The sequence below is a fragment of the Rattus rattus genome, chromosome 2 (assembly GCF_011064425.1).
Source record: "Rattus rattus isolate New Zealand chromosome 2, Rrattus_CSIRO_v1, whole genome shotgun sequence".
Taxonomy (NCBI): Eukaryota; Metazoa; Chordata; class Mammalia; order Rodentia; family Muridae; genus Rattus; species Rattus rattus.
Window position 1 is genome coordinate 224203023 of NC_046155.1, and position 23267 is coordinate 224226289.

Consider the following 23267-nt stretch of genomic DNA (forward strand, 5'->3'; position numbering starts at 1 on the left):
ATTTTTAAATAATGACGTAAAGAACAATATTTAGTTTCTTCTGCTGCTGAATGCCAATAGCTATAATCCACACAAAAACTTTCCAAGCCATTAACCAGCTTCCACCTCCTCTTCTTGTCCTGGTGTTTCTTCTATTGCTCATCCCTTCCCAACATACTGCTTTTGTGTGGAGGGGTTGGGGATAGGGTTCAAGACAAGGTTTCTCTGTGTAGCCCTGACGGCCCTGAAACTAGATCTGTAGACCAGGCTGGCCTTAAACCTGAGGTCCACCTGCCTTTGTGTCTGGAGCACCAGGACTAAAAGTGTACACCACTACACCCTTGTAACTTTTTTTGTCCTGATCCTAACTTAAGAGATCCCCTAGCCTCTTGGGTGCTGGGATTAAAGGTGTCCACCACCACACTGGTTACTCACACTGGTTGCTTTTATGATTTTCCTTCAGTAAGTCAAACACACTGCTGCTCTTGGGCCCACTGCAGGGCAGGCCTTGTTAGATGGAAAACACCTTCCCATGCTCTGCGTGGCTATTTCTCTTGATTCCTTGAAATCTGTCCTCAAATGTCACCATCTCAGTCATGTAGCGTAATCGTGAGATTTGAAATTGTAAACTCCTCAAGCTGCCCCATCCCCCTCCATCTTCTAACTCTTGACTAGTTTAGCTTATCTGCCTCCAAACTGGCCGGCATAATGTATGCCCTCAAACCTTTGGAAAATGCTCTGGTGAAAACTGAATGGGGAGGAGAGGCGGAGCAGGGTCGGGACACGACACCATTGTTTGCCAGTTTGTTATTTCTGAAGACACACAAACTAATTACCAAGAAAGGGGGGAGGGGGCTGCAGCATAAAGGGAAGTGAGGTAAATGACAGCAAAGACTAGAAATGGGTGGGAAGGAATGTGGAAAAACTCCATGCTTGAAGGTTTCTTTGGTACCAGACACACTGTAGGCATGAAGAAAATCGAGGTGAGGGAAGATCATAAAAGTGTGTGTGACAACTTAAGTACTTGTCCATAAACGCTTGCCCTGTGCTTCCGCCCCCGTTTTCTAGTCATACTCTCACGAAATCTTGATCCACAGAACTCTCTCCAAATACCTCCCAAAGAACACAGCAATTCAAACCAAAAGATATAACAAATCCTAACTTTATGTATGTATATATATTTAAAAAAAAAAAAAGGCAAGAACGATATCAACTATCGAAAAGCTGACTCGGAATGCGTCATCACTCCCGGGCAGTCTTCTCCCTCGCTTGCCGATTCTGGGATCACTCCTTCCGCACAGCTCCCAGGAGACCCGACAGTCTCTCGATGACTTGTTCGGAACCGTCCACAGGTAAGCAGGTCAGGCGAGACACCCAACGGAGAATGGTCGAGAAGCAAGAGTCAGGAGGATCGGTCCACAGATGGCAGATGGGGAAGGCTGGGAAGCGCTCGCCTCAGTTCTCCTCCGGCTTGTCCGCCGGCGGCCCGCTGGGCTGCAGCATTTTCTCCATCAGGTTGAAACGCACGCGCGCTTTGCTCTCATTCTCAGCAATGGCGAAGTAGTTGAGGAGGTCGAAGTGACCCATGTAGGAGCAGTAGGAATCCCGATGCTGGTTCACAAGCCATTCCCACTTGGTGGTGTCGGCGTGGCCCGTGCCGATGTACTTGGACTGCAGATGCTCCAGCTGGCTGTGGATGGTGTACCGGTCCGTCATCTCGCCGCTCTGTTCTTAGGCTTCGAGGTCAGGCCACAGATGAGAAGCTACCGCTGTTCGGCGTTCAAATCAGAGAGACGCCGCCGCCGCCGCCGCACAAAAGCTCTATTCGTGCTGGCGCAGGAGAAAGACGACACGGAGACAGACGCAGGAGTACTTTCCTTTCCTAGGAGGAAGCGGAAATACAGTCTGTCGCAGGATTGGGGTTGCCTAGGAAACAGTGAGCCGTCTCCTCACGGAGCCCGCCTACTTCGAAGAGCGTTGCATGACGGTCCGCTTAGTGGCTCTTGGGTGATCACGTTCTAACCCTCGCGTTGCATTCTGGGACATGTAGTCCAAAGAGTTTGTTTTAGATTGTTTTTGAGGGGTTTTGCCTGGCTTATATAGGACAATGTCCAAAGACCTCGAAGCTTCATCCCACGGCTCCGGGCTACAAAGAAGGAGAAACCTACGTGGGTTTCATAATCCCACTGTCATTGAATCTCATACTGCCGCAACACAACAGTATGAGCAACGAGGAAAACTAACTCTTGTACCTAGAAGTTAACATGGTGGCATGGTTCCGCCTTAGCCCAAGTTTTGTCTCTTAGGATTTGGGTACTGGGAAAAGGTTGTGTTTTTTTGTTTTTTTGTTTTGTTTTGTTTTGTTTGTTTTTGTTTTTTTTTTTTGTTTTTTTGTTTTTTTGTTTTTGACCCTCGCTAGCTGCTTGTTGATCAGTGTCAGCACTGGTAGTCTCATTAATGGCTTCCCTAAGGAGCTCCAGGCGCCAGTTTCTCAACCCACCTAGGCTCTGTGGCCTTGGGCAAACAACCCCTCTTTAAGGTCACTCATAGGCTATTCCTTGAAGTCGGATATGGCTCGAGACAAGAAACCTCTTTCTCTTCATCTTGTGTTTTTCTGCTGATTTCTGCCTTATGTTGGGGGTTGTGCACTTTCTCACATGGTACAAACTACTCAGAAAAAGATAATTGTACTTCTTTTATGGTACTCCGTGAGGATATGCGAATAGCGTGATGAAGATTGTATTCTCAAAAAAAAAAAAAATCTTAAGAATGGGGTAAGAGCAATCACAGCCAGAGAGGATGGATGATGACAGACAAATTGAAAATACAGGAGTTTGGGGGTACTTTTGTTTATTTGATGTAAGGGGGGGCGGAAGTTTTGTCCCTGAGCTCACAGCAATCCTCCTGACTCCTGAGACTAGAGACTTGTGCAACTCCATCTAATATTTATTCTTCTGTCTAAACATTTGTCATAAAGCATCTTGCCAGGTGGTGGCAGCACACATCTTTTTTTTTTTCTTTTTTTTCGGAGCTGGGGACCGAACCCAGGGCCTTGCGGTTGCTAGGCAAGCGTTCTACCACTGAGCTAAATACCCAACCCTGGCAGCATACATCTTTAATCCCAGCATTTTAGAGGCAGAGGCAGGTGGCTCTCTGAGTTCCAGGAGAGCCAGGCCTACAGGGAGAAACTCTGTACCGAAAAATAAAACCAAACAAACAAACAAGCAGCACCCAACACTTAAATGACACAATACACATCTTTTTTTTTTTTTTCTTTTTCTTTTTTTTCGGAGCTGGGGACCGAACTCAGGGCCTTGCAGTTGCTAGGCAAGTGCTCTACCACTGAGCTAAATCCCCAACCCCCACAATACACATCTTATTCCTAAAATATAGATGTACACGGCAATACCCGTGGATTCACCATCAGCCGTACTACACGGAGTTTTATATTTAGTTAGACAACACAGTAGTATGGGATTTCAGTGGCAGTGGGATTATGAAATACAAATCTCTTTCTTCATGAGTTTTGGTTTCCGGGTGTGTCTGTCTGTCTGTCTGTCTGTCTGTCTGTCTGTCTGTCTGTCTGTCTGTCTGTCGGGCTTGGAGGTGGAGTGGGATTTGACCACTTGTACTTTAAGCAAAGAGATAAACAGGAGCCGTAGGAATGGGGGAGGGGTGAGAAGCATCGAGGGGGAGGGGATTAGGAGAAACATTCTGGGAAGTGCCACTTAACATGTCTAAACAGGTAAAAACAGGCCAACAATGACAGGAATTCTGGAAGAGCGTTCCAGGCATAGATCAAAAGCTCTGGAGTCAGAGGACTCTCTAAGTGTCCTCCTCCGAAGCTCTGAATTAGCGGGAGCATGGTGACAGCCTGACCCTAGAAGAGGTGGGAGATGGTAAGCGAGGCCATTTCAGGCTAAAGGATAGAAAGCTGCCATCAGTCCCCCTTTCTCCTAAATGTGGCTTAACGGTAGCTCATCTCCCTGACTAGAATACATGGTCCAGGAGGACAGGGAGTTTCGTGTTTGCTTCCGAACTCGGTGCCCTAGCCCTTTGTACTGGCTGGTTTTGTGCGTCAACTTGATACAAGTTGATACAAGGTGAAAACAAGCTAGACTTATCACCGAGAAAGGAGCTTTCCTTGAGGAAATGCCTCCATGAGACCCAGCTATAAGGTATTTTCTCAACTAGTGATCAAGGGGGAGAGCCCAGGCCATGGTGGGTGGTGCCATCCCTGGGCTGGTGGTCCTGAGTTGTATAAGAAAGCAAGCTGAGCAAGCCAAGGGAAGCAAGCCAGTAAGCAGCACCCTCCATGGCCTCTGCATCAGCTCTTACCCCCAGGTTCCCACCCTGTGTGAGTTCCAGTCCTAACTTCTCTTGATGATTAACAGCCATGTGGAAGTGTGAGCTGAATAAACCCTTTCCTCCCCAACTTGCTTCTTGTTCGTGATGTTTTGTGTAGGAATCCAAACCCTGACTAAGATACGCTTTCAATTTTTCTAAGCACTAAATGTTTTTAATTTGTTTATTGGAACTTTAGGTCAAAAAGGAATTTGGAGGTGGAATGGACTGGCATATGCGGCCACGGCTCTACCACACTGGTGCCCTTCCCTGCCCATTCTCTGGACTTTTCATTTTTCTTCAGCCTACATAAGTCTCTAGGCGAAGCAATTTCAAGACTCTCGAGTTCTGAATCGATGTCTGCCTCAAGGGTGACTTACAAAGAAATTCTGGTGGGAAGGGGTGGGGTGGACAGCCTCAACTAAGAGTCACAAGCTAACTGCTTAATAAGTTGAAAAAGTGATTCATTATTAGGTAGGTAAAAATATTTCAGGGGTTGGGGATTTAGCTCAGTGGTAGAGTGCTTGGCTAGCAAGCGCAAGGCCCTGGGTTTGGTCCCCAGCTCCGAAAAAAAAAAAAAGAAAAAGAAAAAGAAAAAAAATATTTCAGGCAGAGCCCTGTCTTTGGGGTCTTCAAGCACTATAATTCCCTTTTTGTTGTTGTTGTTGCTGTTGTTGTTTGTGTGTGTGTGTGTGTGTGTGTGTGTGTGTGTGTTTTAAATAATGTTTTGAGACAAGGTCTCATGTAGCCCAGGCTATGTAAATAAGGGTAATTATGAACTTCCCTTCGTTCCAAGTACTTAGGTGGGAGGTGTACCAAAATGGGCTGTTTAAGATGTGCCAAGCATCAAATCCAGGGCTTTGAACAATACTGGGCAAGCACTCTACAGATTGGGCTACATTCTCAACTCTGTCATGTCCTTTCTTTGCTTTTGTGTGGCTTCATTCACCAGGGTGATCCTTGCATTTGGTCTGATTTTTTTACTCACGGTGTTCAGAAGGGCAGGGGTCTGCGGTTTTGCCTTCCACCCTCTCTGCCCTGAGAATGAGGTGCGCAATGGCGGTGTTCCAGGTGTCTCACCCACCTTCGCAGTACTGGATCCTGACCAGCAGCAACTTTCTTAAAAAAAACTGCCACACCCTGCTCTCTTGTTGCTTCAGACGTGTGCAGCCCGTTTTGAAACACGAGTCCCAAGCCCTCTTACAGGCCTGGATCCTCTCTCGGAAGGATGCTCTGCCGATGGGTATAGTTGAGCATCACTGTACCCTAGGAACTTCAGTGAGATAGGACGTTGTTCTCGTGAGCCCAGAAAGACAGGCAGAGAAATGACACCCTTTCTTAGTGGCATAGAGTCTCATGATCAGAAATTGTGTACTCGAGGTAACCAGGACCTTCTCCAGGGTATCATCTCTGTCCTAAAATGGGACCTGTGAGTCCATGCGGGGTTGGTGCACCAGCTGAATGTTCCACATAGAAGGGAGGATGCGTGAGTAGAGATGAAGACGGTGGATGGAATCACACTGCCAGCTCCACACTCTCACCTCAGGCTTGGGAACAATCCATTCATGTTGTTGCTGAAGATGTTTGAAATGGTTAAACGAACAGCATACTCTAACAAATGTTTTGGGATTCAACTCCTTAGAAGACGCTATTTGTAGGATGACGTCATTATGGAGGTGAAGGCGGGTACAGGATAGAACAAGGCCTGTCATTGGACGAGAAGGAAGGATGGGCGGGAGAAAAGTTTTAGGGGAGGAGGACACTGGAGGAGAGGCAGCCGAGAGAGAACATGGCAGCGGATGTTAAGATTCCTCTCTGCACATCTATAGGTTGTTATGACTATTCTTAAGGGGTGGATGTGTACAGGGCTTTGTATGTCTAGATGAGCAAACTATGTCTTATCTAGGTGGGCAATTATATCTTATCAATTGGATCAGAGGTCATTGTGTTGTGTGTTCTTTCGTGTGGCGATCTAATTGAGTTCAAGAGCGTGTGTGGTGGCTGGACACACTGGGCCAGCATGGAATTGGGATTTGTGTGTCTGGCATGGTGGCAACCTGCCTTGGGGACTAGAGGAGTAGAGAGATTGTTGCTGGGCTCAGAGAGTAGCCATCGGCCTTGTGAGATGGGATGGAACTCAGCGGGTCAGACGCTTTGTTGACTGAGATGAAAACATCCCACACACGCCATGCAACCCTACGGTACCAGCACTAGTGTGGGATAAGAAAAACCTTTTATTAAATATACCGAAACACTAATTCACACAGTGGCGTGAATAAGGATGTGTGTGACATTCTAATATTTAAGAGAAATGAACTCAATAACTTCCTAAGTTAAAGTTGGAGTTGTAAGAGCCTTTGATGAGATGTTCTGGAAGGCTTTTCTTATTAGGATTCTGTGCTTGCTTGGTCAACCATTTAAAACGCTAAAAATAAATTAAATATATTAAACCCATTAATGCAGCTTAAAATATTTAAGGGTGGTTGCTGAAGATAAAAATCGATATAAGAAAGTAATAGCGTTTCTATATTTCAGGGATGAGAATATGAAACGGGCCTCACATAAACGCATACTTAATTTGTGAGAAAGGCTCACTGAGAGACAGAAAAGCAATTTTTATAGGCGTTGAAAGAACAATTGTGTAGCACAAAACAAATCAATACATAAATATATAAATAAACACATAAATAAAAAACATGGGATTTGACTTGTAATTCAGTCTACACTCAAAAGTCAAGTCCAGATTGACCACACTGCATATCACAAAGCTACACGTTGTGATTGTTCATTCAGGAGAATATTTCCCTGTGAGCCTGGACTGAAGGATTTCTTTAAGATCTAACTGCAAAAGGAGGAGGGTGACTGACTTAGAGTTTCCGTTGCGGTGAAGAGACACCATAACCATGGCAACTCTTGAAAAGGACAGCATTTTACTGGGACTGGCTTACAGGTTCGGAGGTTCAGTCCTGTATTGTCATGGCAGGAGCATGGCAGCAGGAGAAGGAGTTGAGAGTCCTACATCTTATTCCGAAGGGTTCCGGAAGACTGACTTTCAGGCGGTGAGGAGGAGGGCCTCAAAGCCCACCCTGACAGTGACGCACTTCCGCCAACAAGACCACACCCACCTAATAGTGCCACTCCCGGGGCCAAGCATTTTCAAAGCACCACAGGAACTTTAATTGTAAAATTTAATTGTGTGTAAGCAGAAGCCAAGCCAGTTGTTTGTCAGCAAATGCCTCTTACGTAACACATTGTATGAATTTTTATATCACCAAGGGGTGGGTTTTGGTGTGGCATTTTCGTACGTTGCCCTTTATCCTTACTCAGCCCCTCCCCTTCTGCCTTCTCTCATCTGGCCGCACCAATCCTGCTGTTCCCCTTCCTCCTCTATGAGTCCTCATTGTGCTTTCATATCTCATGGGTTTCATTACCTGCCCTATTCCCCCATTGGCCTTCCATAAGATCTCTTCCTTTTCGTTTCTCTGTGGGCCCTTTCTAGAATTACTGGCTACACACACACACACACACACACACATACACACACACACACACACACACACACACACACACACACACACACACACACACACACACACACACACACACACACACACACACACACACACACATCACTTTTTCCACACACTACACACACACACACACACACACACACACACACACACACACACACACACACACACACACACACACACACACACACACACACACACACACACACACACACACACACACTGACACACATAAAGGGGCACACACCCCCTCACACACACACACACACACACACACACACACACACCACACACACACCCACACACACTTCACCAACATGTTGCATTTGTCAGCCTTTCACTTTCACGCTTTCACTCTCTTCACCTGCCTCAATCTCTACCGTTCAAAACAATTTTTTTTCTGTTTAAATGCTATAGTTCCTTTTGGGTTTCCATTTCACATTTTCTCCCTCCACGGCATTTGCTGTTGCTTTTTTTCTCCATAAACATCTTGACTGTCATGTAACACCGTTTGTCAGTTCTTGGGATGATTTTCCCTCTTATTGAAATCCTTTGTAGAAAACCCTTATCTAATCCTTTTGAAGCACTTTTCCTGGTCTTCCTCTTTGACTAACTTTTGTGCAGCCTCATCTGTATGGATCGAGTTTTATTCTTTCACACGTGCTATCTAGTTTTTGCATTGCTGTTCAGCGGGATGTCCTTGTTCTATGTATATGCGTTTGTATGTAAATATATTAAGATGTATTTATTTTGTGTGTATTTATGGTGTGATATATATATTTTTTTTCCAAAAAACTAGGTGGTTGCAGCCGTGTACATTCATTTCTGGGTCCTTCTTTCTATTCTGATGCTCCGTATGTCTGTTTTTGCGCCAGAGCCATGCTGTTCTTGTTACCATAGCTCTGTCATATAGTTTTAGAGCATCTCTCTTTCTGCTTAGGGTTGTTTTTATCCTGTTAGGTAGGGGTCTTCAAGAACCTTCCTTTTTTTTTTTTTTTTTGTTGTTCTCCCGGGCAAGAGTCTCTTCTCTCCTCTTGGAGAAATGTTTCAATTTGGAGGGACATGCCATGCAGCACATGTCTTTGTGTGAACCCTAGTCCTGCAATAACATCTTTATCACCACCCATGACCTAGGGAGGAAAGACACCTTCAACATCAATGGCACTGATGCTCCAACCAGCAAGCCCTTTATTGTCTCGACACATGGAATCCTTTATATTGTTCAAAGATCATAGTTAGCTAAGTTTCCCAGGGGTGTGTGTGTGTGTGTGTGTGTGTGTGTGTGTGTGTGTGTGTGTGTCCCTGGTTAGCCACTGTGCATTCGAACCCTCTCCTGGGAATTGTATGAGGCAATTAAATCTGGCATAATGGCAGATTGTCTTCGAGTTGCCGCTCACGAGAACCCACAAGAGTGAGTGAGTGAATTTGCAGGCACAGTTGGTATGCCCTGTCTCTAGCACCACGGTTTACAATTCTCTGGATTTACTTCCAAGCATACTCTGTCTTGCCTGTGTTAATTGTTTCCTCCTTTCTTAACTTTTTTTTCTTTTAAGAGCACTGGCTGCTTTTCCAAAGTTACCAATTTTTTTTTTAATTTAATTCTTCTTGGATATTTTATGTAATTACATTTCAAATGTTATTCCCTTTCTCCTTTCTCTCAACTCCCCCGCCGCCTCTGCTTCTATGAGGATGCTTCTACTCTTACCCACCCACTCCCACCTCAACATCTTGACACTCCCTGCATTTGGGGAAACGAGTCCTCACAGGACCAAAGGCTTTTCCTCCTATTGATGCTGGACAATGTCATCTTCTGCTACATATGTGACTGGAGTCATGGGTCCCTTCGTGTGTACTCACTGGTTGGTGGTTTAGTCCCTCATTTTAACTTTTTATTGATTGTGAGTTTCGCATCATGCACCCCAGTTCTGCTCATCTCCCCAAATCTTCTCATACCCACCCTTTGCCCTTGCAGCTTCACCCCTAAAACAAACAAAACGTTAAAAAAACTCATCAAAGAAGAGTGTGTCCCACAGTGCACCCCCTCTGTCCACACGTCTTCACTTGCAAATGTTCGTTGCAATGAGTCATTAGTCTAGTTCGAGGTCTCTGCCTTCAACAGCACCATCAATACTGGATCCTCATCAGAGCTCCCAGTTATCCTGTTGCCGCCTTGTGTCATTGTGATCCTGCAGCTTTAGGTCAGCACGAACTGCCCTTTCATGCATCCCAACCATTTGCAGAGGATATATATTTTTGGGATGTGCCAACTCAGAGCCCTGGATCTGGGCCTGGGTGGTAGCTGGGCTGGTCGGCCTGCACATCACTGGGATGAGCTCTCCAGCACTTCTGTGACTAGGCCACCCAGTGTGGCCATCACCAAACAGCAGGAGGCCGGGCCAGCCCCCTCACCTCACCCTGCACCCCCACCCCCCGACTCTCACCCCCCACCCCCTCCCCGCTCTCATGCCTCCAGAGCCAGCTCCATTGTGTACAGCCCAGTCAGCACAGTGCAGCCTGTGAGGGGCTAGCTCACTGGTGTCTTCACCATCAGGACTAGTTCCACCATGTTGCCCAGGCAAGGTTCAAGACCCATTCTCCTGAGTGCTGTGGTTCAGTGAGGGGCAGAGACAGTTCTGCACAGCCCTTGGACATCCATGGGAGCCCCAACAGCTACCCCGACCGTAATATGTTGAGGTTTGGTCCGTTGCTGTGTATTGTATTGCTGTTCTGTGTCCCAGTTGCAAGATCGAGTTGCAAACTTTGCTCCATGACTTAAAACTATTGGTTGAATAAAAATGACTACAGCCAATTCCCGGAGGGACTAGAAGTAGGCAGGTTTTCAGTTACCAGATTGGGGGATCATAGGTGGAGAGGAGAGAGGAGGCCACCGTGAGAGATGGACCGTGATCAGACGGCCAGGAAAATAGCAAGTCTCTGGGGTACCGCGCTGGAGAAGTAGACACTCTAGCAGTCAGGAAAGTAGATTAGAGGGTGCCCCCTCCCCGGCAATTGTCAAAACCAAATAAAATAAGCAGTCTGAGTCTCATTCGTCTGTAAGATAGATGGGGATATGTTTAAAACTGGATGGACAGCCAGAATATCGATCATAATAGACATGAGCCATGGACATCAACACTGATTCCTGCTACTGCATAGCTAAGAACCAATTCACGACCCTCATGGGCAACTCAGGCTGGGACCTCACTATGGCCCCAGATGGTGGAGCTGGCCAATCACAACAGACTACTCCTCTCTACTGAGTCTCCAGTTCCATCTCTCTTCACAATGCTCAAGCTGTTCCGCTTCCCTTCTCCCGTTTGTCCACCACGCACTCACGTGCTGTGGCGGTTCCCGCTGCATGCAGGCTGGCCAGCCACGCGCGCAGCTGTTGGGATCCTGGCTGGCACCCTCCGGCAAGAGGATGTCTATGGCCGGCCTATGCTGCGCACTGGAGGGCAGGTCTGTGGCTGGCATCCGGGTCAACAGGTCTGCCGTCCTCCTCCCACCACTGTGTGGTGGCAGGCAGGGCTCTGCGTGCCTGTGACATGGGGCAGAGGGTAGGTCTGCGGGTGTCTTTCCCTGCCTGCACTGTGTGGCACTGTGCAACACGTCAGGGCTTGTCTGTCGCCCTCTTCTTGCATTGCGCTGCCTGGATTTGATTGGGTTTCTGTGAGTCCTCGCCATAAAATGTTTCCGGCCACCAGACCAGGCATCAAGTTAGGATAAACAAAGGACTTCCACCTGCTCCGCCCCTGACTGATAGAAGAACGACGTCACCAAAGAGGTGTCTCTCTGCCCATTCCCTGGGGGAATTATTTCTTTTTGAGGTAATCTCTCTGTGTAGCCCAGGCTATCCTGGAATTCACTATGTAGACCAGGCTGCCCCCAAGCTCATAGAGATCTGCCTCCTCCTCCAGAGTACTGGGATTAAAGACGTGTACCACCACACTGGGCAATCATTTTCATTATTGTCTCTCCTGTGTAATAGAAACAATTTAAGAGGGGTTTCCTTTCTTTTACTCACAGTTTTGCTGCAGGATATTCAATCACACTGTGAACCCCGAGAGCATGCCCTTAACTGAAAAACAAAAACAGAAATAAAACCTTTTTCTTGTTGTGGTGTGGCTCAGCCCTTCGCACACACCTTTAATCCCAAACAGTGAAGGTGAAGTTGGTTTGTAGAAAGGATGTTTGAAAGCAATGTCTGACTGAGTGGCAGACAAAACCACGAGTCAGAGGAAGTCGTGACAAAAGAGGATACGCCCAACTCTCTCTCTTGTGAAGACAGGAAAGGGAAGCTCCTTAAGGTAGTAGTGCAAAGGAAGAGAAAGAAAGAAGAGGAGGCAGTTTCCCCGGGACGGTTGCAGAGTCCGTTTGCAGAGAGTGAATAAGCTAGACACAGTCGAAGACGGGACAAGCGAGAGAATGAGGGGCCAGGAGATTAGGACATAGCACCAAAGTTAGTACAAGGCCAAGCAGAGCAATTCAGGAGAAGCCCAGAGAGAGAAGCCAGACTGAGTCAGTCAGCTTGGAGAGGAGTTTGAGTCAGAAGAACTGAGCTGAAACAGTGACCCAGAGCTCAGAAAGAACTAGAAAGGGTGAGTTTAGTCAGCATTAAGTCTCAGAGGCTGAAAACATTCCAGGCCTAGATTTGATTGCATGGGGACAGTAAGCCTCAGAGATGACAATTACCTACAGGAGATTAAAAGACACTTTTACATGAGGTTACTGTCCATGGTGTAGCTTGGTTTCATGCACATCAATCTTAGTGATGGGGAGGGGTCAAAGTGACTCCCATTATGGTCAACAGAAAGCAAACAGGAGTTGCTGGAGGGATGGCTCGGCAGTTAAGGACACTGGCTGCTCTTCTGGACGTTTGAGATTTTATTCTCAGAAACTGCTCAGCGGCCCTCAACCGTCTGTAATTCTCGCTTCAGGGGATCAGACACCTCTTCTGGCCTCTACAGGCGCTGTGCACACACGGTGTGCAGACACACATGCAAGTGGCACTTTCAATATATAACTGAAAAAACAAACGGCAAAAGGAATCAGAGAGGGAGAGGATAACCTGAGGAACCCACCCCGGCATACAGTGACCTCCCTCCAGCCAAGCGCTACCTCCCAAGAATAGCAATAGCAGGTGGGGCTAATCATTCAATATGTTTCTCTGCGAGGTGTTTCATACTCAGACTGTGATCACCAGCTCTCATTAGCATTGTTCTATAGTAGCTGTGATATAGAGAACCTTTCATTTCTTCTCTCTTTCTTTCTTTTCTTCCTTCTTCCTCCTCCTCCTTTTCCTCCTCCTCCTCTTCCTCTTCCTCCTCTCTTCCTCTTCCCTTCCTCCTCCTCTTCCTCCTCCTCCTCCTCCTCCTCCTCCTCCTCCTCCTCTTCTTCTTCTTCTTCTTCTTCTTCTTCTTCTTTTCTCTCCTCCTCCTCCTCCTCCTCCTCCTTCTTCCTCTCTTTCTTTCTCTCTCTCTCTCTCTCTCTCTCTCTCTCTCTCTCTCTCTCTCTCTCTCTCTCATCTTCCTAGAGCTTCTGGAGGTCCTTTAACTCTCACTCCTGGCTTTAATTTGCAGATTAGAATCTCAAATTTTTCTCTCCCCGGTGCATCGGTGGCCTTAAGATGTAGCCTCCCAATCTGCGGTCCATGGTTGCTGTCTCCCCCATAATTCTTAAACTGTGAGACTACACACTGACTTGCGTACCTCTGTCCTTCTGCTACCAAATTTACCACAGACATCAGCAGCCCCCATCCCTACAACCCCCACCAGCACTGCCCTTACCACCAGGGATGAGGAACCCACTGCAGTCTGACCTGTGAGTAAGGAGACTTCAAGACCCTCCTCCCCCATTCCGGAGGCATCTGTTTAGAACTGCTTCGTGGCCCTATTGTCTTATCTTAGGTCGAGCCTTCCAGCAGCAAAGTTTGAGACAAGGACTGACCGTGAATATAGAGACACGAGCTTTCAGAACAAAGGGCTTGTGGAAAGCTTAGAGCAGAGGGAAGCAAAGGCTTGGGCTGGTGGCTCTCAACTTTCCTAATGCTGCAATCATTTTATATAGTTCCTTATGTTCTGGGCGACCCCAGTCATAATTATCTTTGCTGCTACTTCATAATTGCAATTTTTCTACCATTACAAATCATAATATAAATATTTTTTTGAGGGGATAGAGTTTGGAAAGGGGTCTCGACCCACAGGCTGAGAACCTTTGGCTTAGGCAAACTTAGTGAGAAAGCGGGCTTAGCAGGAGATTAACTTTACCTTGTGGGAGTGAAGTCCTGGCATTTAGTCACCACCTGTGACTCCAGTGGGATGTGAATTTGGGGCAAAGCCACACCTCTTCGGTTGGGGCCATCTCTAGATTAAAGAGCAAAGATTGGTTGATTTGCAGCCAGGATATTTAAAACATGATATGAGGGTAGTGAGACACAGGGCTGAGAAGTGGGAGGGAGCCATCCTGAGAAGCAGGGTTAATAGCAATGCCTACTTTACAGAGTCATTCGCAAGGCAAGTGAAGTTGGGTGCCGATCCCCAAAGTGGTCCTCCTCAGAGGGGGATCTCAGGGAAGTGATCAGACCAGGAGAGTAGAGCTGTCAAAAGTCCAGGTCTCACTTCCTGTGAGAGGAACAACACCAGGCCCGGCCTAAAGAATGTATTACCTGTTCTAGCTAGTAATAGGACCAAATTGGAGCCTTCCTTCCTCATATCGGATGACACTTTGCACCAAACTACTTCTCCTGGCTTTTCGATTTGCACGTGCATGTGTAGCTTTATGTGTGTAAGCAGTGTGCACTCGAGAGTACATGGGCAAAGACAGGAGGGTGTGCCACAGGGCCCATTCGGAGGTCAGATGACAGCCTCTGAGGTCGGTCCTCAACTTGTACTTTGTTTGGGGCAGGGTGTCTTGGCTGTTTTTCGGCTGTGTATAGCAGACCTGCTGGCTGACAAGCATTCAGGGATTCAACCATCTCTGCCTCCCATCTCCCCCTCCTCCTCCTCCTCCTCCCTCCTCCTGGTCCTCCTCCTCCTTCTGCTCCTCCTCCTCCTCCTCCTCCTCCTCCTCCTGCTCCTCCTCCTCCTCCTCTTTGGATATAGCTTCACCAAGGTTCCCACGCCAACCTCCAGCTCATTCTCTTCCTGGTGCGGGCATCTAAGTAGCTGTCGCACCTCACCACACCTGGCTATCAACCCCCTTTTCTTTCTTTTTTTCTTTCTTTTTTTCCCCGGAGCTGGGGACCGAACCCAGGGCCTTGCGCTTGCTAGGCAAGCGCTCTACCACTGAGCTAAATCCCCAACCCCACAACCCCCTTTTCTAGTTTAAGATTCAGCTGGAGCGATGGGCTCCTGAGCTCAGGTCAGTGTTCCAATTCCTATCACACGAACACCACGTGGAGAAGATTATTGTACGATCGGCTGAGAAGGACTGTGGGTGGTGAAGTCAGAGAGGACGTGCTAGAAGGACCATCTAAGGCATACGATTTTATAAGGGGGTCGACAAGAAGCCCTATTTCTCAGGAGGAGGTGCCTTTACAAGGCCTATAATTTCTCTTTTAACATTACTTTTAATTTTACGTGTATGGGTGTTTTGCCTGCATGTGTGTCTGGGCACCACTTGAACGTCCTTATACTGACTCTGAAGGAGACCAGAAGAGCCTATTGGACTCCCTGAAACGGGAGTTAGAGATACCGTTTGGGTACTGGGAATCGAACCTGGGTCCTTCAGAAGAGCAGCCGGTGTTGCTAACCACTGACTCATCTCTCCAACCCCAACTGCTAGTAACTTCTGAATTGGGGGCTTACTATTTATTTCAGACACTGTAGTTAAATTTTCCTGTCTAAGCTTAATGGAGAGCCTGTGAAACTGGCCAATATCAATGAAAGGTGTGTATAGAAAAGCTATGGTCATGTCTCGACACACAGGAAGTCCTGCGACCAAGCTATTTTCGTTTCTCCCCGCTACTACAAGAAAATTAGCAGCAGTTAAAACTGTTCTCCCTTCCCTTCCGATCTCCATGCAGAGCTGTGAGTTTAAAATAGAACGTTAAATAGCCCAAGTGACACGGTAAATGTCCCAGCAAGTGTTTGACAGAGATAAGTTTTAACACTTCTGCTAAAAATTGAAGAGCTGCCACTTCCTGGTTGGAGTTGAAAATAGTCATTGCTTACAAGTTATCCTTTCTGATGCAAATGCACCTCACCCTTTGTGTTACAACAACAGCTGAACGTTCCGTATGGATGCCTTGAAACCTTAGGACCCCCGTGATGAATGGCGCTGGTAACACATTTAATCTACTTTAAATGAATGCCATGTCCGCAGAGACCCGACTTGCTTCTCTCTTCCCTTTTGTAAACTCAAGGCTCCCATACCAATTCCACTTAATAAATATGCATGGTGCAACTTTTAGCTAAAAATTCAAGGGCCAGACGGCCCCAGACTAGACAGGTGAAGGCAGGTGTGCAGACTGTGCAGGGTATTATGGGATTGTCGCTGTGAATAGGATGATCTCACACTGTAATCAGAGCAGGGGTAGGTTAATTTTAATATATTTGATTGCAAGAAGAGTTGTTTACGGAATGGTCTAATACAGGGTTATGAGATAAATCTCTGTCTGCCTCCCAATTAAATGGTCCTGCGTGTTTACATTTGGGTTGACAAATAACACTGGAATGTTACTTCGTGACATTCAAGGGACGTATTTGCCATTCTTTAGGGTTTTTTTTTTCCTTCTGATGGTTGGAATGTGACCACAATGACAAGCGTCTTGGAAGCATAGTGTAAGCTCAGATACGCAAGGCAAACATGGCAAGATGGCCAGAGAGCAGGATTCTGGCTGTCATCTGGCTCCTCCAGGCAAACCCGAGCCCCTTCCCTCAGAAATGGCTTCGGCGGAACATGGATGTCTGTGCTGCTCGACCTGCTGTCACTGGGATGTCTGTCTTCATGGCCCCCCACTCAGGGGCAGGGATGAACTTAAGAGAGGATAAAGGGAAGGGAACTAAAGGGACAGAGATGTGGAAGAGAGCCCCTCACGGCTTCGAGTTCAGCCTTTGTCTCTCAACTGAGTCAAGTTTCAGTGCAACCCAGCAAACCACAGCAAGCAGGCCTGCAGAGGTGGAGAGAGGAACTGGCCTCGTCTGGTCAGCGAGTTCCAGATTCGATGAGAGACCCTGTCTCAAAAGTAAAGGGAGAAAGCAACTGAAGAAGACCCCCGATGTGAAGGTCTGGCTTCTCCGTGAGCGTGCGCTGGTGGCGTGGTGTATCCACACAGAAGCACACGCAGGAACACGTGCACATGCACACATCACACACCAAAAAAAAAAAATAATAAATGATATCTTTTGAAGAAAACTTCAAAAGCCACAAAACCACATATACGGCATCATGAAGACACTTCAGCATGCATCCCCAACACTTTTGAGTTTATCTTTTTGAGTGTGCACTTTCTTTTTGTCTATTTTTTATTTATTTATTTATTTATTTATTTATTTATTTATTTATTTATTTATTTTGAGACAAGGTTTTTCTCTGTTCTGTGTCCTGCTGCTGCTGTCCTGGAACTTGCATGTAGACATGGCTGGCCTCTAACTCAGAGATTCCCCTGCCTTTACCTCCTAAGTGTGGGGATTAAAGGCATGCACCCCCAACCCAGTTCCTTTTCTTTCCTTTTTGTCCTTCCTTCCTTCCTTCCTTCCTTCCTTCCCTCCTTCCCTCCTTCCCTCCTTCTTCCCTTCCTTTAATGTTTCAGGACAAGGTTTCTCTATGTAGCCCTGGCTGTCCTGGAACTCTCTCTGTAGACCAACCAGGCCTCAAATTCAAAGATCCGCCTGCCCCTGCCTCTCGAGTGCTGGGATTAAAGCTGTGCGCCACCACCACCCAGCTCCTTTTCTTCTTCTTCTTTTTTTTTAAATTAAATAAAAATATTTTTATTGAATGCGTGTGTGCACCTGAGTTTCGGTATATGCACTTCATATGCCCAGAGGCAAAGGTAGGGGGATCTTTGAGTTAGAGGCCAGACAAGTACATGCAAGTTCTTTACGTGCCACGCAGGTGCCCATGAAGTCCAGAAGAGAACATCAAATCCACTGGACTTGATTGATATTACAGTTGTCAGTCACCTGCCTGATGCCCGGGCTGACAACCAAACCCAGATTCTCTACGTGAGCAGCAAGTACACCGAGGCACCTCTCCTTCTGTAACTTAGTCCTGTTTGTCAATCTTGTGTGAATATGGGCGGAGAACTTCACAGTTCCAGTGTGGATGGAGCTCGGAGAATAGCTTGTAGGAGACAATGTATCTCTCCTTTGTCCTTCTGTGCTCTGTATCCAGACTAGGGCTCCTAAACAATTCTCTGAACAATTCTCTTGTTCCTGCTCCCTGTCTCCCCCTCCATCTAGCCCAGAAGTGTTGGGGTTATAGATGTGTGCTACTGGGGATTGGAGAGATGGCTCAGTGGTTAAGAGCACTGACTGCCCTTCCAGAGGTCCTGAGTTCAAACCCCAGCAACCACATGGTGGCTCACAACCATCTGATGCCCTCTTCTGGTGCATCTGAAGACAGCTACAGTATACTTATATATAATAAATAAATCTTAAAAAAAAAAAAAAAAAAAAGATGTGTGCTACCACATCCAGTTTTTTACAGGATGCTGGGGTTAAAACTCAGATTATCAGGCTCACAAGATAAGGGCCTGGACATGCTTGAGCATCTCACAGGACTCCTCTCCTTTTCATCATTATATCATTTATCGTTGTTATCACTACCGTTAATTTAGTGCATGGAAATTTTGCGCATGCTGTGTACTGTATATCTGCTAAGCCAACTCTTTGGCCCTCCCAGTCTCCTTTCCCTAATAAACTCCAACTTTGCTTTACCCTGACTGGTGCTGAAGTTATTCTCTATGAAATAAATCAAGATCTTGGCTGCATCTCAGTGGCGATCTCTGAGACACCTTCAGCACAGCTGTGAATGTGGAGTTGCATCTCCCGCCTTAGGAGACAAAACAAGGGAAGGTGTTTAGCCCCGTAAACAAGGAGAGCCCCTGCTCGCCACGCTATGAAAAGGGGCAGCAAGGTGCAGGTTTCAGGCCACGTAGCAATTTGCCTCAAGAGATGTCCTAGTTTGCTTTCTATCGCGGTGATAGACACCATAACCACAATGAACTCATGGACAAAAAGATTGACTTTATCTCGATGCAGTGGGCTAGACCCTCTCACATCAAGCATTCATCAGGAAGATGCTCCTTCAGGACAAACTGATGGAGGCATTTTCCCAACTGAAGTTCCCTTTTCCCAGATGACCCTGACTTAGGTCAAGTTGACCAGAATGGGAATCAGCACAGGTGGGAACAGGAATGGAACAAGGATGCTGGATGGGTTCTATAAATATGTGATACCCTTCCCCAGAGATGCCCAGAGTCCTTGCAAGTCTCTCTATTCTCTCTGTCCTTCCTCTCTTCCCTCTATCTCTCCTCGATTCTTCTGATTAGAGTGACCTGTGAAATTGTCAACATTCTCTTAGAGACTTTGTTTCCCTATAACAATTTGTCTACTCTTCACTTGTTCATGCTGCTGACATAATTTTGATAAAAGATGCAGATACGGAGTGGTGGTTTGAATATGATCGGCTGTCCCGGAACTTGCTCTGTAGACCAGGCTGACTTTGAACTCAGAGATCTACCTGCCTCTGTCTCTAGAGTTTTGGTTTTAGAGACCTGTACCACCACTCCTGGACCTAAGACTTTCTTTACCTGGAACTTGGTCTGTACCAGATTGGCATTTTATGTAACTATACAATATCAAAACAGGAAATTGGCATCGGTAAGCTACTATTCATTAAACTAGCTACTCACCCCTTCAAAATTAAAATAAAAAATCCCATTCACTGATGTGTGTGTGTGTAGGCGAGACATTAATGAAAGTCTAGTTAAGTGTGCACAGATGAAGTGTAGTAGCCATCGGGAAACCAATGCTCTCCCCAGCCATAGCAGGATGCTTTCCCTGTGCAGACTGCAGCCAGGAGAATCTGGAGAGGCCTGGGATGCTATAGCTAGCGTCAGAAGCCTGGTGTTATCTAGAGGGAGTAGCAAGATCCCTGACTTCACCTCATTTTTGCCCTTTGGTGTTCTGTTAACACCGGCTAGGGCTCAGAGCTGCAGGCAGAATGGCTAAAAACGAATCTGGGACAACAGAGAAGTTCTAATCTAGTGCTAAGGCTAATGTCTAGTTCTGCCAAACCCTTTCTGTTCACCAAGGGAGCCTAACGTCACTATGTTGAAAAACAATCTGGGTTTTATACTTTCTTGAACTCTGTTGTTTGTACCGGCATTGAAGAGTGTACACCATTCACCCGACAGCTGCTATTACAGTCCATGTTTTCCCCTCAAAAGGGCCATTGTCATATAAATGATTGCCCTTGACAAACAGACTCAACTAACAGTGACATAAGGAAATCTGTGACATTCTCGGTCTGTTATTCACACATGCTCTGTGTGTTAGTCAACCTCTTAAAGCGTCCTGGGTCACCGTAATCCATGGGCCAGCTACTGAAACTGCAATTCAGCTGTTCCGGAGGGGAAATCTGATAATGGGTTAATTTGTTATTCAAGCACAGGGAGACAAACAGCTCAATCTAGTCAATGCCCTTTATTTCAAAAGTCAGTGGATTTCAACTCAGAGAGTCAAGACCACAACAAAACCATCCCTGAGTACATTTTCCCTTCAGTATGACTTAAAATGTCAAGCATATGTCTGGCTATTTAGAAGGTGTTTTGGGGGTGCTAGAGAGATGGCTCAGAGGTTAAAAGCACTGACTGCTCTTCCAGAGGTCCTGAGTTCAATTTCCAGCAACCACATGGTGGCTACAACCATCTGTAGTGGGATCCGATGCCCTCTTCTGGTGTGTGTGAAGACAGCTACCATGTACTCATAAAATAAATGTCTTAGAATGTGCCATGGTAGGGGAATATCAGGGTATACCTTACCCTGTTCCCTGTCCCTGGACTTTGTGACTGCCATTAAGTAAGTAAGGTATACCTTTATCTATTCCTTTCCCCCTGCCATGGCCTACTTACTCCAAATTAGGCCTTACCTCTACAGTTGAACCACCTACTTCCCAATAGTCAATTCAAAATTCAAATCCATCTATGGATCGAACCGTGATGATCTAACCCTCTCTGCATGCATCCTCTGAGACTCACCTGTAGTGTGCTTTTCTAGTCTTTGAGTTGACTCAAGAGTTGGTCAAGTTGACAGCCAAGATTAGCTATCACATAGAGCCTATATTGGGACCATATGACGTTCCCAATGAGACAATGTTAACCAATGAAACTAGGCTTGCCTAGAAGCAGATTTGATAAAGAATCTCTTCTGAAAGCTCCCCCCTACATACATATTCCAGCTGAGAAGCATCTTGACCCATCATAGCAGTAGCAACAGCCAAATGTGTGATGGCCAACAGACCTGTCTTATAACATTTCTTTCCAACCCAAAAGTCAGATTTACATTTGCGTGCCACAAGCACACGTGCTCTTCCCTTCCTGATGACTACAAAGTAGAGCTCGCTCTTATTCGGAGGGTAGCATGATGCTGTGCTACACTTCCCGGGGACACTCCATATGTGGTCAAAACCTGTGCCACAACCAGATCCTGTGCACAGTTATGAAGACTCACGTCCAGGAACTGAAAGCCAGGTTACAAGGAATACATGAGGTCCTGTAACAAAAGACTCATGACATGCACGCTCAGCCCCTACCACCAAGCACAATGGGTGACAGTATTGTAGAGTCATCGGAAATAGAGTCGTCCAAAGACACGATTTTTGGAATAAAAAAAAATGTTTTGCTTCATCGTTATTTAAAAAAAAACAAAAACAGAAAGTGGTACGTTAACTAGTATTTTATATGGTAATATAATAGTTATTAAATATATTTTCAAACTTAAAAATAATTGAGACAGACAAGTTTCCTTATAGTTTTATTGTCCTTTCTCATAGGATGGGCCTATGTTTTTTTCTCTACCCTTGTGTCCTCTTTGCACGAAAGTATTCTGCCAGCTCCCTTCCTCGTAGATCTATTTATTAGTATTCTGTGAAGTAGAGAAACATCTTGCAATGAAAGATGTATATAGGAAAACAAACTAACATTCTCACTACAGATTAGGGGATTCACACACACACACACACACACACACACACACACACACACTAGTTAACCTGGCCAAATGCCCCAAGTCAACATGGTACAATATGCTTGGAACTGAAGACTGGGTCCCCCATAAGTTTGTGCTGATGGAGTCTAAAATGACAGCTGCTTGCTAGGGATCACCTAGGAGTGGAAATGTCAGAAGCGAGATCGGGCTTAGGAAGAAGCCAAGCCATGGTGCAGACAGGACAGCTCTTCAGCCAACTAGACAAAAAGTTCTGAAGCATTTAATGGTCAGCAGAGTCCCTTTAAAAGCTGGACTGGCACAGGGCACTGGCTGCCTGGAGATGGTGTCCTTGTAGATGAAGTGGCTCTCTGTGGCTGAGTCAGAACTGGAGAGTGTGGATGCCTGATCAGAGCTGGGGCTGCCAGATGCCTGCGTTTCTAGTCGTCAAATATCAAGTTCTCTCCTAGGGGAGGAAACACAAGACCAATAATACATTGCCTGTTTAAAACAAAAAATTAAGTGGATGACAACTCGAGCAGTCTGGTTTCAGAGCTCACTCTTTTGTGTGTACGTGGGTTTTTTTTTTTTTAAATGTTTTCAAAAGTATGTGTTTATTGTGCAAAATGAGGGGTTTCGTTATGACACTGTGGAACATGTATGTAACGTGTTTCGATTACATTCACCCCATTGCCCTCTCTTTTTCCCCTCCCCCTCCTGCTAATCCCCTCTCGTGTCCCAATGAGTCCCTCCTCCTACCCCAGACCCTTTGTCTCAACCTAGAAAAGTTCACCAGGGTCATTCACAGCAATGCAGCTGATTTAGAAGTGGTTATACCATTGTCTCTCCCTCCACCAGTAACCATCTTTAAATCTTCAGTTAAGGCACAGCTTTATGCGTCCCTCTGCCCTGGATGGATTGTTGATGGGCTCCGTACTGTGCAGATCTCCTGAGAGTTCGAGAAGGAAATAGTCATACGAGCCCCAAAGTCAGCAGCCTCTGACTTCCCAGGTCCTTTCTCCCCTAAAGAAGTATCAGGATCAGACAGACCCCGCTGGGCCTTTGATGGCAGGCTAGAAACCTAGTCTCGGGACCAATCAATCTCTCTTCCACTTGGCTACATGTTCCCACGTAGCACAGGCCAACGTTTCTCATTAGTGTTGATGCTTGCAGGGGTCTAAGGGACCTACAAAACTGAGTTTTCACGCTGATAGGACAGTTACAAGCCAAGGTTGACAGTATGCTCAAATCAAGTGTACGGCCCCAT

General features: G+C 46.4%; 1 protein-coding gene and 1 non-coding gene across 2 annotated transcripts; both read right to left on the minus strand.

The window, feature by feature from the left end:
- Window positions 1–1125: 1125 nt before the first annotated feature.
- On the minus strand, window positions 1126–1830 carry Sf3b5 (splicing factor 3b subunit 5). The gene has a single exon (XM_032894976.1). The coding sequence runs from the start codon at window positions 1693–1695 to the stop codon at window positions 1435–1437; it is 261 nt and encodes an 86-aa protein (XP_032750867.1). The 5' UTR covers window positions 1696–1830; the 3' UTR covers window positions 1126–1434.
- Window positions 1831–11520: 9690 nt separating this feature from the next.
- LOC116895014 lies at window positions 11521–11664 on the minus strand. The gene has a single exon (XR_004387201.1). It is a non-coding gene; the product is annotated as a small nucleolar RNA SNORA48 (small nucleolar RNA).
- Window positions 11665–23267: the final 11603 nt, after the last annotated feature.

Excerpts from the sequence above, each read along its gene's own strand:
- Sf3b5 (XM_032894976.1), bottom strand. The coding sequence starts at position 1,695 with ATGACGGACCGGTACACCATCCACAGCCAGCTGGAGCATCTGCAGTCC.